This window comes from Dermacentor albipictus, chromosome 9, assembly GCF_038994185.2.
Source record: "Dermacentor albipictus isolate Rhodes 1998 colony chromosome 9, USDA_Dalb.pri_finalv2, whole genome shotgun sequence".
NCBI classification, from domain to species: domain Eukaryota; kingdom Metazoa; phylum Arthropoda; class Arachnida; order Ixodida; family Ixodidae; genus Dermacentor; species Dermacentor albipictus.
In genome coordinates, this window is record NC_091829.1 from 59451682 (window position 1) to 59470523 (window position 18842).

An 18842-nucleotide genomic window follows, 5' to 3' on the forward strand; every position below is an offset into this window, starting at 1 on the left:
TCTAGGAATCTAGTAAAAGAGGCATTAGTAAAAGGTGTATGCATAGCTGCCAACTTGTGAACATTAATATAAATAAAAATCCTCAGTACATGACAAATGGGAAGGGGGGAGAGTGCGATAGCACATTTAGCCTGTGCACTAACATCTTGTCAGATAGACATAGACACTTTACAAGCAATGATTTACTTTTAGACTCGGCACACAATTAGCGACAATCTTGAAAGAGCAGAGGCTGATTTTTATATCACTTCGTTGCTGCCGATTTCACCTACTTCAGAAACTTGGATAAATGAGAAACAGCAGGCACACAAATATTTACATGGACATGGCCAAAAACAACAGAAGGTGCATCAACCAGCCAGTCTCCACTCTACAGGAAATCGCCTGGATAAGCTTGTTCGAAGCAAGTACCCCTCTAGTGTATTGCGTCTTGTGCCGCCACGAAATAGTGGCACTGGTAGCGTCACAATTTTTTTCCTGCATGCATTTTGTTGCAATCTAGCAGCACCCCAGCCTTCAACACCTTTAAAGCTTTTTTTTTGCGGACATGATGTATATTTCGTGGAACAACGCAATATAATTGCAGAATAAGCCCAAGTTTTTATGAAAAATTCGGGAGTCGGTAGGTATGTGGCACTCAAGAGGCTAGCAGTCTGGAACAGCGCAGTGCCAGCTGCCTCAGCAGTATGCCGAAAAATGTAAAATACAATATCCTTCTGTTCACCACTGCAGCCGACACACGCAACGTCACGTACCCCTCAACTGCTCAGCAAGAGTCGCCTCCTCTCCCTCGGCGTTGCTTGCAAGGCCAGCGCTGACCGCCTGGAAATGCTTGTGAGCCGCGGCCATGGCCTCGGCATCCTTCTCGCTCTCCTCGGCCAGCTCGACGAGCGTCGCCTGCAACTTCTCCACCTGCTTCTCCTTGCTCGCTATGGCAGTCTTGTCCTGGCGGCAAAGAAGCAGAGCTTTTGTTTGAGCTGATTGATCAGACATTCTGGTGTAAGTACTAAAGCACCAGCAAAAGAAAGACCCAGTAACACACATCAATGGGACAGGCACCAAGTACCAGCTGATTTTATTCTTTGACGGAGACAAGCATTTAAGCTACAATCAATATCAATATAGTAAGCACCTTAATGACGCCAGCAAAACAACAGATACACTAGAATGCTCATCTCCTTCAAGCAATAAAATTGGTTGGTAGTTGACACTCGTCCTGTCAACGCATGTTTCCTTGTCCTCATTTTTTTTTTCACCATAATACTTATACCGGTCGGTACAGTCCTCCAGAAACTGCACAGCTAACACAGTAAACAGCTGTTAGTTGACGACGACTTCCTTTCAACTTGATACCATTTCTTACTCTTCATTCATTTGCAGTGAACCGCTTTATTTTGGAAGAAGCTGCAGAGCTCGACGTCGTAAAGAATCACCGGCACCACCAACAAATTGCACGCAAGCAAACAAAAATTTCTCTGCAAGCTTACTAGCAGACAATTTTCTCGGAGGGACGCCTTGGTGGAGAGCTTCGGATTAATTTTGGCACACGGGGTTTTTAAATGTACACAGAGTGCACAGAACATGAATGCTTTTGTATTCTGTCTCCATCGGAACGCGGCTGCTGCAGCTGGGAATTGAGTCTACAACCTTACACTCACCACCACAACACTACCGTCGCGCGCCACCATTTTCACCAGTTACACCAAATTTCACCAAAAACAATCTTTACCAGTTACTTGGTAAAGATTGTTTTTGTGCTCTCTTTGCTTGCAAGCACGTAACTTGTTTACCCAACTTTGGCTTGTTCTTTATGTAGAATACAATATCATTATTCATGTTCTTTTTAACTTTTGACAACTTTAATTATGATTCAATAACTGTACACTTATTTAATGCTCCCATTACACTACATCTAACTTACAATAACATACCTTCTTGACAGTTTGACATATTTCATCATCTCTCCGGTCTTTCCTATACCACTTATTCACCCGTGGCACAGAATTATACTGCACCATCGTCATGCAGTTCGTGTTTTCCTATTACCACTTGCCAGGTGCACACAAAACTTACACCTGCACCAGTTGCAATGAACACACGGGCAGACCTAGAGCACCGAGCCGAAACAGCGTACCTCGTCAAGGCTCTTCTGGAGGCTCGTGCGCGTCTTGTGCTCCTCCTTGATGCGCCCCTTGCTGAACTGCAGGTCCGAGTTGGCCTTGGTCTCCTCCAGCTGGCACTCCTTCAGGCGACGCTCCAGTGACTCCAGCTTGTCACCGGTGTCCTGTGAATCAATGGGCGGTCCGCAATGTCACGACCCCAACAACCCGACTGACACCAGCCCAATTGGTGCCACTGCGAGACCACAACCACTGCAGTCCCTTTTCCAATTATGGCTACTACTTTCTAATGCATAACTGCGAGTCGGCCTAGTTGGAACAGATTCATTTTTAAGCAAACTTTTTGTGTGGAAATCAAACAGGGACAAAGAAAAGGAGCAACACAAGAACGAGCGCTTGTGTCGCTTGCTTTCTAGTCGGCAATGCTGTGGAGGCTACGCAGGGTAGTGCGGTCATAGGAAGTCTTGCTACCTGTTTTTCGCGGTGCAATTGTTTCTGGTATGCGACACTTTCTGCGGTGCAACTGTAGTTAAACCTCAACATAACGAAGTGTGTTCATATGCAATTTCTGATACAAAAAAAATTTCGCTGCCACCGCAAAGGAATACCGAGGCAATAACTGGGAACTCCAGCGGACACTGATGGTCAAATGGTTTATTTACATGTGACTGCTTGCTAACATACCTCTTAAATCACGTGCAGCGTGACAGAGAGCGGACACAGAAGTGGAGCAGCGTCTTTGCTGATAGTGATTCGCTGGTGAATTCAGCGAATACCAAAATCATGCGGCGCGCACTGCCCGATTTCAGGGGCCACAATTGACGACTGCAGTGTGAGCACAGCATATCGTACATTTGTATGCCGACGCATTTTACGCTGCATATACTTCTGTATCTCAAGCGTACGTTACGTCAGCGCCCAATTTGGTGTTTCTTGTCGCCAACTGTCCCTGCCGCATGTGGCAATACAGTTGAATTTCGTTAATGCGACTCCAGTTGTGTCTATTTTTCAGCTAAGCTGGTTAACAGATGAAGAACCCTGTATCCCAGAGCGCTGTGCGAATCAAAACTGACAAAAACCCCACCGTCAGGTGCTGTAGTGATGAAAGGGGTCTATTGCTGGAAAAGCTTAGCCTCTCAGATATGCTTTCGCTACTATGATGGAGCCATTTCTAGGCGTGCGATTTCATTTCTAGGGTGCAATTTCACACAGTGTTGCTTGACTGCTGTACAGTTCAACAACTATACAAAAATTTTAAATAACCGTTTCCTACCATGCCAGTGCACTAATATTTTGCCAGCTTGCTGTGGGATGCGCACAATTTTAATATACAATGCATTATTCAAGCTTGAAAATTTGGCGTAACAGCCCCTTTATGGGCCATGTGCAGCGAAATTGAGTTCTGTAGTTTAAAACTTCTAGAAAAAGTTCTTATTGTGCTGCCACCTCTCGGCTTCCGTCAAAACTTTTTTTTTCTTTCCTTATGATGTCTGCCATGACAGTATTTTCATTTCATTTATTTTACCCTCAAGGTACACAGTACATTATACAGGGGAGGGGCTAAGAGAACACAAAGTAAACATCGGTAAAAGTAACTAAAACAAAATAAATAACAGCAGTAATAATTCCAAATTTTGAGTTAACATCCGATGATAACAAACAGAGGTACAAAAGATACAAATACAAATGTGATGTACACGATGGTAAAGAGGTTCAAAAAACATATTATGTACAGTAGATTTACAAAATGCATTGTTAACTTTTTTTATCATGATGCTGATGAAAACGCTGCAATAGAGAAAGGTATATACACATAGGCAAGATAAATGGTAAATACAGCCGAACACGGATATATCGAACCCACATATATCGAATTATTGTCTGTATCGAACTCGTAAATTATCCCCTTGAAAATTCTGTGTAAAAGTATAGAAATTCGTACGTTTATATCGAACGATATTTTTACCCGCCATTGGATATATAGAACGCCGCGCGATCTCAGCACTCGCTGCACCCGCGTGCTCCGTGCCTCCCCCGAAAGGCTCGGAAAATGTGAGAGCGAGAGGGAGGGAGACTCGGACGGTACTCCCGCTGCGCACGCTCTCCGACTTGCGGCCACACCCTGCTTGCGTAACTGCTTTTACTTTTCTCTCTCCCAATGTCTCTCATCCTTCCCCCGCGTAACCATAGTGATCAGCTCGGAAAAGGTAGCCAGGAACGAAGGCGGCGGTTCTCTCTCCTCCTTTTGCCTTTTTTTTTTTCTTGTTGCATTTTCACGAGTTTTGCTCAGCCAACCACAGCTCGTGCCTTTCGTACGTCGCTGTCGCTCTCGGAGGTGGCCATCGCGAGCGCTTTGTTGGCGGTGGCTGCGCACGTGAATTCTTGTGTTTTGTGCGCGTTCTTGTGTTTCATGTTCATTATTGTTTTGCGTGCGTCTCACGACACGTGTGACTGGATCGTGGTGAGCTGACGCGGAAGCAACGGCCGCAGCAAGCACAAGCAGCGTCAAGAAGCGCAAGAACCTGGACTTTGCGACAAAGCTGAAAGCCATTCAGCGTGTTAAGGCGGGCGAGAAAAGTGCGACGGTGGCAGACGACTTCGGGATTCCTCGGAGCACTCTAAGCACCTTGTTAAAAAACAAGGCGGACATAAAGTCGAAAGCGGCGGAGCAACGAACGTCGGGAGCTTGTCGTGTGCGCGCTCCTGCCCACGAGAAAGTTGAAAAGGCCCTCTATGCGTGGTTTTTAGAGGTGCGGGCTAAGAACATTCCGGTGGATGGCCCAATGCTAATGGCTAAAGCCAAATGGTTTGCCGCTGCACTCGGTGATGACAACTTCGCCGACAACACAGGGTGGCTGCAGAGGTTTAAGAACCGCCATAAGATAGCTGGCAAAACCATTTCTGGGGAAAGCGGAGCCATCATCAGCCAGGATATCCAGCAGTGGATTTCGAAGGAATGGCCGGAAATTTGCGCGAAGTTTTCATCCGCGGAAATCTTCAACGCCGACAAGACCGGGTTGTTTTGGCAGATGCTGCCCAGCAAGACGCTCGACGTCCGGGGCAGCACGTGTCACGGGGGCAAGATGAGCAAAGTCCGCGTGAGCGTTCTGCTCGCTGCTTACATGAATGGCTCTCAAAAGCTCCAGCCCTTTGTGATTGGCAAAGCAAGGGCACCGCGCTGCTTCAAAAACTGTAAGCAGCTCCCCGTTCGCTACGCCTTCAATAAGAAGGCGTGGATGACGCGTCAGCTGTTCACAGAATGGCTGCAAGCGTGGGAGGCCGAACTGGGCAAGTCGGGGCGTCACGCTTGCCTCCTCGTGGATAACTGCTCGGCCCATCACACCACCTGCGAGCTCGAAAACATCGCGCTCAAGTGTCTGCCGGCGAACACGACAGCAAAGTTGCAGCCGCTCGACCAGGGCATCATTAAGTCGTTCAAAGTCGGCTACAGGAGGCGACTCATTGATAGGGTTTTGGTGAACCTCCGCATGGGCACCGAGCTTAAGGTTGACCTGCTGGGGGCCATTCAAATGATGACGGGCGCCTGGAGAGACGTGAAGCAGGATACTGTGGCCAACTGCTTCCGGAAGGCAGGCCTCGTGACGGCCAAACTTCCTGAAACCTGCGAAGACTGCGACGGCGACAACGAGTGCATGGACGACGCGTTTCGCGAGTTGTCGTCCCTTTTCCCGGCTGCCGTTCCAGCCGAAGTGTCTGCTGACGATTATGTGAACGTTGACAGCAATGTTCAGGCTGTTGCGAGCCTCGCCGACGAGGATATTGTAGCTGCAGTCGGAGGGACCCAGGCTGACAGCTCGAGTGGCGACGAAGATCGTCCGGACGAGGGCGCGGCTACACGCTCGTACTCCGTCGCTGAAGTGGCGGCAGCGTTCAGCTTGATTCACCGTTGTTGCGGCGACATGGAGGGAACCGGGCTTTCGCACCTGAACAGCCTCGATAAGATCGAGGTTGGCGTCTTTAATTTCATTTGCAAGGCGAAGAAGCAGACCAACATAAGCGATTTTTTTTTTTCACGCAAATAAAGCATTACGTTGCGTCGTGTGTGCGGAAATAGTTGTCATTCTTGAATGCACCGATCGGGAAGTCACCGTCCGCCACAGGTAAAGTCTCTGGGCCTGTAGTTTTTATATCGAATTTTTGATATATCGAATTAATTCGTGATCCCCTTCGAGTTCGATATATCCGTGTTCGACTGTATTTCACAAAAGTTCGTTTTCAAGTTTTCTTGCGCGCGCTCACATACAAATTTCGATTATGCTATGGGTGTATGCACTGGTTGCTCTGCTGCAAGTTAAACGAGCAGTGATTCCTCTCATCCGGACTACAAGTGCCGAACAAGAATATATATGTTTCAGCATACCTACTATTTTATTTCTTATCATAAGTATTTATGTAAGCCCACCTGTATTCACGAGTTCTGTTTGAAATATGTAAGTCTGAAGATTTTAAATCTGCAATAAAAAATTTGACCCTGAAAGGGTTAACAATCTATCTAACATTTGATTACAGCAAGTATCTCGCTCGCTTCATTTTTTTCTAGCAGGTGGGCACCACTAAGGTTGCTTGCAGAGGGTCACATGGCATGTCTCACTTTTGCTGTGGCTGCGCGTCTCTGGGACCGTGTTCTCTAACGATACCCGTCATTTTTAATATTCTTCTATTTTAGACTTCCGAACGTTTTTATTGGTTCGGAAGTCTGCCGCACCGCTTTCTTTGCTCGAATAGCACCTTTGATGCAACACACGATAAATATGGAAAATGAAACTGAATGTTTCAAAATATGAGCCCCAGTTGTGTCAAACCATAAACATAAGTTGCATAATTAATGCATTTGTTTAAAGACTAATTACGGCATTTTATCGATGTATTCAACAATAAGACATGTATAAAGCTGAACAGATTAAACAAAAATTTCACTTTGTTGTTACCTAAAAATTATTTACTTGTTTTCTCTCAAAATAAGTCACTCTCAAGAATTTAAATCAGCAATGACAAAATTTTGCTCTCGGGAGATGCATATTTTGAAAAAGAATGTGACCTTCACAGGTTAACCCTGTGACAAATTGATGACAAATGCAGACTTTCCTCTTTAAAGACCTGCATTTTTGTGGCCTTTTTTTTTTTTCCTAAATGATGTGATACCAGGAATGCCTATAGCACTTTTACTGCTATTGTTGAAACAAAAAGTAGCAAAAGGCATTGCATATTATTTATGTGCCAAATTACAAGGTACTGCAACCTTTGTCATAACGAGCTACTGTATAAGCCAGAATACAGGTAGATATTTTTTCCCGGAAAGAAAGCAGCTAGTCATCCTTCGTCTTATATAGCGATCTTTAGCCCATTGTGAGTTGTCTACTGGCCAAGTCAAGATCAGGGGTCGATCTATATTCTGGATCGACCTAATTCTGGTTCATATGGTAAGTCGTCGTGGGCCCCCAAGTGGTTAAAGCAGACACACCATGGTGACTGTCATGTTACACGACGAGATAGTGCACATCCTGATTACGGAGAGACTAAGAACAATTGTGGAGTGAAACACCAGGAAGTGCTGAGACAGTGTAGAAAAATCAGCCCTGACGGTGGGCTTCACGAAGTGCAGAACACCTCTAGGCCTTACCTCATCCTTTTTACGCTCCATCGTGGCGATGAGCTTGCTCATGTCCTTGGTCTTGGCCTGCAGCTCCTCGACCGAGGCCTTGGACTGCTGAACGGTCGCCTTCATCTTCTCCAGCTTTTCCTTCGAGGTCCGGCTGAGCTCCTGGGCATAAAATGCAGAACATTATATGAATACAGAAATGTGAATGCCGCGTGAACTTAGCTATAACTACAATGAGACAGGAATGCAAGTGAGTGATTTGCAGTGTACGCCCTTAAACTAAATTACTGGTTGTTTCGCTTGGAGCTGGGATAGAACTTGAGTACTGGGCCAACAGCAAGAAGCTTGGCTCATTACTTACGGCAAGGCTTATATTGGTCCCAAATTAAAAAAGCTGCTCGTGGGAAGTGTTCAACTTGACTACCCTGGGCAGCTGCTGTTCACTTACGTTACAAATAGGGTTCCGACTTTTCCATATGAGAAATTTGAAAGCCAGAAAAAATGCGATACCTAAAGACATGTGGTGGCGCCACCATGAATTTCTCAAACCAGCTGGCGGTGATGTCATGATTCTGGCAGCATCAGCCCAAGCTTAGTTAATTTCTTGTAGTAAAAGATGGACTACATTGTATCGTAAAGGAGCCAATGAGTGAACTTATTGAGCCAGAATGGCCAAAGTACAAAAAGTACTTTGAAATCAATGTCCTCATATTGAGAAACCAATGCTATGGCACCAGCTTGAAATTTTTTAAAACTGTAATCATTTTCTCTTCCAATAAGTAACCTAGTACCACATAATTAATGACAAAAAAACTTTGGGAAAATACTTCATCATTTTCGATTGATTCAGTGTAATCTCTGGTGTTCCTTTAACCCTTGAAGTGTCACTGACGTCCCAGTACACTTCCACGTTTCTGTCCAGCCATGTCACTGACACACCCATACATTCTCCAGTCTCTCCACTCGGATGTATGTAGTAAGACAAAGTTGGTGAGCTTCGAGGTAGTACTGCCATCTGTAGTACATTTGTAGAAGAATTTTTTTCTCCTCTCTGTGGGTTTGTTCAGCATAGGCTTTTGCTAGCGCGGTGCGAAACGCGCCTCTTTGTAGGCGCTGGTGTGCTTTCTACAGGACAGTTCTGCCCTCTGTCGTATCCCTTTCACCTGTTGCTCTTGTTGCTTTGTCTGGTTGAGTACAAATAAACGAAAGCGCTCCTTCCTTGAGCATGGCTGAGTGATCGCTTTGATATGGCTGCTCGCGTGAGACCTTCACTCCTAAACAGAGTGGTGGCTCTTCCAACTACGAATACATGCCAAGCTCGGACTCCAAAGATGAAAGTTTGTTATCCGAAGAAGAAGCCACTTCAACTGCATCGCATTCTGACTCTGACACGCCGGCAGCATCACAGAAGCATGTGCATCAAAATGAAACGAGGTTGTAGACAGGAAACGAAGGTATGAATGTGATGACCATACCAATAGTGCATTTGCCATTATTTGGATCTTTCTTCCGATAGTGCATAAGCAAAAATAAACAATGGTGTTCGGTTTCTAATGTCCAAGAAGAAAACCAAATGCTGGAGGTGCGCCACCTCTGAAAAAAAAAAAGACACTGAAAGGATGAAGTGTAAAAGAAAGCCTCATTATGCTTTCTTGTGCACAGACAAACTTTCAACCAGGCTTCTTGACAGGTTACTCCACTGTCCTCTTGTTTGGAAAGTGCAAAAGCCTGCACTGTTTTGCTTTTTCACTTTGATGTTGCCTGTACGAGGCTGTCTTCTTTGCCCGATTTGTCAGAAATGGAAGTACACTTACGATGTCTGCTGTGCATCTTGCTATCTATCTAGCTGTCTACGGCGAGTATTCAAATTTTAATTTTCTTTCCCCGGAGGCACTACGCTTTCTTCTTGCAGGAGGCCAAAATTGCAACAGGAAGATATACATCACATGGACTCCTGCTCATACCCTCGCGGAGGACGGTAACAACGAGACGGCATACGACGCGGCTCGAAGGCTTACAGACCAAGCCGTAGTCGCAAGTGACGCCCCGACACCCTCCGGACGTGACGGTGCAGTAAATGAGTGGGAATGGGAGGACAGAATGACCACATACAATGACATCACGAAACACTGTAGGTTAAAGAGGGGCCGATTCCCGCGACCTCATGCAAAATTAACAAAAAAGCAGTCTGACGCATGGCGGCAGTTACAAACTAGGACGTATCCAAATCCTGCGCTCTCGCATGTCATATATCCAGATATATCTAACGGACAAATGCAACACATGTGAATCCAGAGCTACTCTGGAACAACGCCGAGGGATATATAAGAATAACGAGAACGCGGCCTCTAGCAAAAGCCTTCGCATGCGTTGGGAAGCCGCACTGCTCAGCCCCGCCTTTGAGGATCAACTATGGGCCGTCTAGCGGGCCGAGGATGCCACCAGGACCCACGAACTCCTGGCCGTCATCTGGGCGGGGCCTTTGGCCCTCCCCACCAACTCGCAAGACACACATAAAGTTATTTCCTCTTCCTCCTCCTTCCTTTCATTTTAACCTTTTGTGGTCACAGCATTTACCCAATTTGTAGTCGTTCAAGTCAGGCACAAATTGCGCATTTACACGCTACGCAGAAAAAGCGCTCAGGTGAACAAACGCATTTAAGTGATTTATTTTTGAAAATTCATTTATTCCCGAGGCTCTGAACAGTACTTCGGCAGTAGCACAGTACTTCTGTACTGTAGAACAGTACTTCTCTTCAGTACTTCAGTACTTCTGTTCGGCAGTAGAACAGTACTTCTGTGGTGGTAGCACTCTAAGTACTCCTGGGTGAAGATCAGGATTTGTACTGCAGGTCTGCAGGGTCCTAATTGTCGCTTGCTCTTAAATTATTCTCATATGAGGACGTTTGCTGACCATCCCATCGCGAACAATATTCATCTACACCACTAAAATAATCCAATTCACTTAACTCAAGTGAATTTTGTCCATAAAACGAACATGCAGAGAACGCCGTCATCCTGTCGTCGCTTCGCACCACAAATCACGCTAAAAATCTCTTTGAGCATGCAGGAAGGAAAAATAAAAATGTTGCCAGTGTCAGCGGGCATTGCAAAGTGCACTTATTAGTTGGAAAAATTCCAGAAAGCTGGCACTATCAACCCAAATAACCGGCGAACACAAGCATGCATGCATGTTGGACACTTTCCGATATCTGAACAGAAGAGATATTTTTTCCGTGTTGAGAGGGGCCCGACATATGACTGCAAAGGGTTCAGAGAAAGGCTACCAAAACAAATCCAAAGTTTGACATGCCTTTTATCACTTCTTACAGTGTTCGCGCAAGTCTCCGTGGCCTGCTTACTTTAGCACAAAGTCTAAATCAAAGTGCTTTTCCTTCCAACCACACTCTGCAACTTTTCAAATGCTTAATTCTATGTTGAGAAACATTCCTTGGTGCAGTGAGATGTGTGACTATGCCGACCATGCAACAAAATGCGATGGCTGCTGTAACCGCATGACATCCACAACGCCGGCTAGCAGCCACATATGGGACAGCCAAGCCAGGCTGTTTCTGATGCATCTGTTCATCTTTCACACACACTACTTTGAACTGAGCCTTCTTCGTGGCTTCCTTTACAAATACTTCAGTGGTGGAACAGCCATTTCAGCTTTAGGCGCAGGTCCTGGTGCAAGCAAAAAGCCGATTCGGCACGGCAGCAAGCACTTTCGGCACAGGGTCCAACACACGTGCTTATAATATACCAGGAAAATTTTGACTGATTTAGACAATATGTTGTGGATACAGGTTTCCGCGAGGCTTATGCTGCGAGCGCAGTCAGAAAAGAATGCGACGCTCCTCGACACAACGCACAACGGGCGCTATGGCCAGGTTCGTCGATAAGGCACAGAGAAGGCACCACAGACAGATCGTCAACAAATGCACGTTTATCAACCCAGGATGCAACACAGTGCGACAGTCATGGCTTGTGCGCAAAGGCTCACCGCAAGGCCGATCAGGATGCACGCCTGCAATGTACATGAGATCCCACAATATACTCGTGTCACGCCATGTACGTTAGGGAGTTTTCAAATAGGCGCTGCACAGGTTTTGCAGCCGCAAGGAAATAAAATAAAACAGCATCAGTGCCACTGCGCATGCGCGAGACGCAAACAGAAAATTATGGGGTTTTATGTGCCAAAACCACTTTCTGATTATGAGGCACGCCGTAGTGGAGGACTCCAGAAATTTCGACCACCTGGGGATCTTTAACGTGCACCTAAATCTAAGTAAACGAGTGTTTTCGCATTTCGCCCCCATCGAAATGCGGCCGCCGTGGCCGGGATACGATCCCGCGACCTTGTGCTCAGCAGCCCAACACCATAGCCACTGAGCAACCACGGCGGGTGAGACACAAACAGAGTTTTGCGTTTGCGTCGGTGACTTTTTCACCGAAATAACCCCGCCACCGAAGCTCGACGCAATACTTTTGCGTCGACAAGCATGCCGTCACCCATTGAAGTGGCGGCTCTCGCCATGTATCACATGTGACCTCATTCGCTAATATCATTTTTAACTATGCACCACGTGCGATTGTGACCGCAGTGGATCCTTCGCAAAACCCCGCTATCAGCCATAAACATTGAAAAAGCTTTAACTTTAATCCTAGAATACGACATCCTCCTTCGGCAAACTCCGGGGTACCACACATATAATTTCTCACTATATAGCGAGAAACTATGGACGGGCCTCAACTTCCTTTTATGATGATGATGATGATAGTGTGCTGTTGGGTTTTTATTTACGTTTTGCTAGCTGCTAAGCATCGACAGAAGGAGGGATTCACTCTTATGCATCTTTGGTGCAGGCTCTGCGCAATTTCCCACTAAAATGCCATTTTGAGACAGGATCGCGCAAAGGCCCACTCTCGGCAGAGTTTGGCACAGCTGTTCCACCACTGATATTCCACCACTGATGCTTATTATGCAATGCAAAATTAAGCAGCTTCATGCAAAAGGAAACTATGGTAACTTAAAGAACACCGATATTGTAGGCTAACAATGCGATTCACATGCAAGTAAGTACGATGATACACGACAATCCGCAAGCACAAATGCTTGTTCACATAGAAGCAGGAATAAAAGTAAACACAGAACAAGCAGCCAGGAATGTGTGTGTAGTCAGGGTTAGGCAATTTACAGTAGACACTGACCTCAGTCTGGACATACTGCCACGCGACGTACAACTTCGTCAGGTGATCCAGCTCTCGCGACACCTTGGTGTAGTCCAAGTATGCCTGCCTCTCCTCCTTCAGCTTGTTCAGCGTAGGCGTGATCTCTTCATTCAGCACCTGAAATGCCCTCACACAAATCAGACGTGTGGTACAACACAAAACTTCAAAGAGGCATCAAAACATGTTCCTTTGAAACTGAGGTTGTTCTGAAATCTGCAAGCTTCCCTCTCCTCTGAGATGCTAGTCTAGACACTGCCAAATTCGCCATCTGAACAGCTCTGATCACAGTGCTGTTGCAGCCTCCCTGATTGGCTCAAAACACCAGCATGGTGGAATTAAACCACATGGCCACCCATGGTCATTGCAAGCATGCTGGCTAATACAGTTACCACAAATGAAAGATCAGCACCTGTGACTGGAAAATGATCTGGCGTTTGCAACACTTAGCACTGGAGGCCATGAATAGAACTGCAACAAAAATGTCAGGCTGTTCATGCTCTCCCATTATAGGCTAACAGCTGTCAGAGAATAGTGGAGAGAAAAGCTTTTGCACCACCTAAAATACAGCAGCTGGCCCAGAGACGATGATGATGAGAAAATCTTAACTACAACAGCAATGTCACAATGTTGACGAAAACACCAAAGACAGCATGACAGCTAACACCTTCTTTTCTTTCAGGTGGTTTCTAAACTCCATTTCATACTTAGCAGGGAACGTTGCCGAAGCTATGCAAGTAGTTCAGTCATAAAAGTCTCCGCGCCATTCACAGTGCAGTTGGTTTTGATCTGCAATGATTTCTACACAATTAATAAATGGACATACGGTTAAGTCAGATCTCGTTATTTGTGCACCTTCGTGTTCCCAAATGTGACATACCTACTATGTTCTCGTCGTGAGCGCAAGGGGTGTGCTGCGGCAGATGCAGAAACGTGCCACTCAGCTCATTTGGTGGTAAATAGGTGCATATCTGCTATGTTTTCCACGTTACAAATCACTTTCATATTTTGTAACACAAGAGTACAAGACGATGTTACACCTACCTGCATGACGCATGCCTATATCTTTCTTCCATGTGTGATGCACAACTCTTCAGTGAAATAAGTCGCTCTAGCTTTTACAGCGTTGCCTGCTAGCATGAAACGAAGTATACTCAGGAAACAAGATAAGACAGCAGCAACAAATGATATGACAGTGAGGGGAAGTACTACGACTCGCACTGACAAAAGTTTACCAGATGTTAACGAAAACTGCAATGTTGTATGAAATGGAAACGCCCATTCTGCAGCTCGGGAATGTAGACAGACATCAGCGTTCTGTGAAGCACCATTGATAGCTAGCTGATAAAGAGCTCAAGAAAGAGTGCAAGGGTTTAGAAAAGAGCATAGAAGGATCGTGGAACACAGGCCAGAGTTGTCGACAAGCAGAACTCAAGACCAGCTAACCAGAGTAAAGGAGTGACGGCAGTGCAACAGCGTCCAAAGCTAGCATACAACCACAGCCAGCCGTTGGTTCACCCCTGGCAACAAGGGCACCAGTCAGCCAACCACTAAAACCATCAACCAGCATCCATAAGCCTCTTCCGAAGATCTTGAACCAAATGAGAAATTTTCTCCTTTTGCAATTTTCTTGCAAAGGACTTGGGGATTCCAGCGACGAATGGCCGTGGACTTCAAGACAACCATGGGAGTGAGCCGATAACTATTATCGCTGGCTGTCATATATTAATAGCCTTATGAACTCACAAAGTAGGTGTGAACTTAACTGCAATTCAAGCAGCTGCAGCAGCGTGTGGAAATTGCTGAACTACAGAAATGTTCTAAAGTAAATGATGATAGCTTGCCATTACTGTAGATTTAATTTCACATTGGTAAATTTTTTCGGAAAACAAGAAATACGTGTTAGAATCAAATACTTATGGTCATCGCTAAGCTGTCTCCCTGTCTGTGCCATGACTTCTGTGTGTCCGGGGTGAACCCAAACACATTGTGAATGGCAGCAACGTTACAACACATTACCACACGATCCCTTGAGGGATAAACAGTGAACTAGTGATCAAGAGTGAACACACCAAGCTCAAAACAGTATAGTAGAGCAGCAAACAAAGGGAGCATGGTAAAGGCTGGCCTTACACTATCCAGTTCGGCCAGCTTGGCTTCCTTCTTCTCGATGGTGCGCTGTGCCACCTGCTTTTTGCTCTCATACATACGTGTACCAGCGGCTTCCTCAATCATGGCCAAGATCTGCAACAGAACATGTGAACATGTACTGCATGTGCTTTCCTCTGACAGTTGCTATTTGGCAAACAGGTTGAAGAAGTTTCGTAAAAGGAAAAATTGTTGGCCGCTCAAAAGTAGCAGAAAGCTTTATAGGTTTCTCAGAAAGAAAGCTTCAGAGTTGAAGTATTCGTCCTCGTGCGAGAAACAAACGAGGGACCAACAGCCTTTCCGGGGTGGCCGCTCTACCATCGGTGTTACCGAGGAGGTTAGCGAATCACAGAGCGAGGCTGAATTAATCAACTCGAAGCACAAGAACATTGAATATAGCAAATAAGTTCTGCAGAAATCCACACAGAAACCCATATTGGTTTATTTCTTAAAAAACCCTACAGGTGTCCTTCATAGCTTCATGCTACTATTCTCTGGATGAAAATGTTTCCTTTCAATCACTATTTGAGTCAGTTTCTGACAAGTTATCCGTCAGTTTTTTGGAGTGACAATACACACATCAATAAGTGACAATACATGGTAGAACATTGTCGATGAGTTTATAATAGGAATGCTGCATTGCTCAAATTTAACTCTGAAGGGCACAACAAGAGCAGGGATCGAATTCTGTCTAAAGCATTAGAAGTGTGCTTTCAATCATGTGGCATTCACAAAAGGTTAAATTTGAAAGCTGAGAAACATATTCCTCTTCATCATTATCGGCAGCCTATTTATGCCCACTGCAGGATGATGGCCTCTACCAGCTATCTCTAATTAGTACCATTGTCTTGCACTAACCGATTCCAAGTTCTGCCTGAAAATTTCCCAATTTCAAAACCCCATCTAATTTTTTGCCATCCTTGACTCTGCTTCCCTTCCCTTGGCGCCAATTCTGTGACTCTAATGGTCCACTAGTTATCTTCCCTATCCATTACGTAGCCTGCCCAACTACACTTATTTCTCTGAATGTCAACTAGAATATCGGCTACGCCACCTTGCTCTCTGACCCCGTCTCTCTTTCTGTCTGTTAATGTTATGCCTAACATTTTTCATACCCTCGCTCGCTGCGCAGTCCTGGACTTCTTCTCAAGCCACTTTGCCCCATACTGTCCCACTTTGTTTCTGTCCCATACATTAGTATTGGAAAAATGAAATACTAATTGTATACTTTTCAAGGATAGCAGTATGGTGCCACTCATCACTTTGTAATGCTTGTCATATGCACTGCATTGCATAACGCACAGTGCATTGCAAACCATTTCTTTTTCAGCAAATTTTCTTCTCATTATCATGGTCCCTGGTGAGTAATTCGCCTAAATAGACATACTCTTGTACAAATTCTAGAGGCTGACTGCTAATCCAGATTTTTCCTCTACTGCCAGGCTGTTGAACATTACCCTTGTCTTCTGAAAATTAATCATCAACCCTACTCTAAGGTCTTCAGTCATCTCTTGCAAGCCATCTTCAGTGTTGCTGAACAGGACAATGTCACCTCCAAGCTGAGCTACTTGCCACTGATCCCCATTCCTAATCCTTTCCAGTCTACTAGCTTGAATACTTCTTACGAGTATGCAGTGAACAGCATTGCAGAGATTATGTCTTCTTGGTTGACGTCTTTCTTGATTTGTATTTTTCCAGTTTCCTACAACATATTTTACACATTGTATTGTATACACATTGTAGAGGATAAAAAAGTGGGACTTGGTGTGCCACTATCTGCTTAAGTCATTTATACATTAAACGAGAAGTGTTTGTCTTGATTACCCACTTCTACTTCATTACAGCTGCCTATGATATGAGCAGAAGAGCTGGTGTACACTAGTACACTATACATACAACCAATGCATCAAGCACCCTTTCAAACAGCTGGCTGCTTTTATCACAAAACTTCTCAGGAAAGCAGATGCTCTTTGGAAAGGCACAAAGGCTTCATGTATTCCTCATGGTGTTACTGTCATGTGTGGGTAAATATAATAAGTGGATAATCTATTCTTAGTATGAATTGGCACACAAATTGCAATGTCCGAGAACATTAAAATCAAGAAAGCACATACGTGCTATGAACACATGTCCTCAAGTGTTTGCAAAAAACAGTGAAAGAAATAATACACCATTGTGGAGAAGGAAGAGAAAATAAGCAGCCTGTGCGAGCGTTCTACTTTATTTATGAATATGAAATTTAACGCAAACAAAATGTTCAACTTCAGTGCATAAACACACAAAAATGTCCCAGGTTACGTTATTGCCTTGAATAATGTACAACAAACGTACAAACTGATTGTTGCAGTACCTGCATCAAATAGGGCTGCATGCATTTGTTTGATGCCCTTTTGCTCATTTTTACTACACATGCATTACAACACATCCACCACAGTGAACAACTTTCGACCGTAGTGCTAATACTTCGTCGCTACAGCACAGTGTAGTTGCTCTATGACATGGGCTACATGTTCCACTGTCTAGCCAGCAGTTAGGCATCTTCAACGTTCTCCACCATGGGTACATCATTTGGGAGATCGCATGTAACAGAGCGATATCAATTGGGTTATGATGTGTCATGCTTTGCGGCGCATGGGTAAGACCCAGTCCCGACGCAGATGACCATAATTCACAACCAGTCCAACAAACCTCAGGTGGCTTCATGTTGAGCACTTTGGTGATACGGCCCTGCATAATGAGGAAGTGAGGGTTGTTGACGTTGAGTTGCACTGATCCAAACAAGTCCTGCACCCGGTTGCTGGTTGCCGTCACGCCATTGATGAGGTACTTGTTCCTGCCACCTACCACCACCTGCATCCATCAAACAAAGGCGCTCACAACAGGACATGACTCAACCTGCATTTGTTAATGCAACAGCACTTATTGGCACTGGATAAGCATTGCATACTATGTGAACTTGTACAAGTGAATGCGTTACCCTCTGAGGATCTGCTGTACTTGAATAAACATAACGTGACCAAGGATGTAACACAAAGAATTACTGTACTGGAAACTTGGACGCAAAAGAAGGATTATAACAGGAACTAGCAATCCTTAATGCAACTGTGGTGACGAGTTCAATGATGATGTTTTAGCACAATGTCATGCGCAGTGCCAGAGTTCTTTCATAACTACATTGTTTTTCTTCAAACGAAACTTCTGTAAAAATGTTTGATATGGCCACCCAATGAACCTGTGACACAAAACAGCGAAGTAAGTGGAGAAACAGTGCATTTTTACCACAAATATTAGGGCACATATCTCTACACTGATATCATCCACAGAATTTATTCCAAATGGATATGCCTCACAAACTCGTGGGCTATGATTCAGAACTTGCAATATGTGCCATAATTAGTGAAATTGTCAGAAAATAAAATTATGATTAATTCATTGTTTAATATTATGGCATGGGTACACACAAACGGCAGCATCTCCATTTGCAAGGACAAAGCAACTATGTCATGTTCATTAAGACAAAAAGCTTTACGTTTAACCTAAACACATGGCCATACATGTCAGCCTTATGATTTAAAGAATGCTATGGCCGAAGCCAGAAAATACTGAAATTCGGTGAAAAATATTAAATATTGTTTGATTACTCCTCCCGTTTCCAATTTTTTGAAGGTTTGCAGGTTTTGTTCAGTACAGATGCTGTGAACAGGCACTTTGCTTTTAGATGCAGC

The 18842-nt window shown here is 44.8% G+C and overlaps 1 protein-coding gene across 2 annotated transcripts in view; it reads right to left on the reverse strand.

Moving 5' to 3' along the window:
• Nucleotides 1–18842, reverse strand: part of LOC135921396 (structural maintenance of chromosomes protein 2-like) — a 78072-nt gene that overhangs the window by 39795 nt on the left and 19435 nt on the right. For both annotated transcript variants that reach the window (XM_070526005.1, XM_070526004.1), the window contains 6 exons: nt 17806–17967; nt 15103–15213; nt 12952–13089; nt 7762–7902; nt 2135–2284; nt 756–945 (listed from right to left, as the gene is read on the reverse strand). In XM_070526005.1, the coding sequence (XP_070382106.1) occupies nt 756–945; nt 2135–2284; nt 7762–7902; nt 12952–13089; nt 15103–15213; nt 17806–17967 (892 nt within the window). The remainder of the gene's footprint in view (nt 1–755; nt 946–2134; nt 2285–7761; nt 7903–12951; nt 13090–15102; nt 15214–17805; nt 17968–18842) is intronic.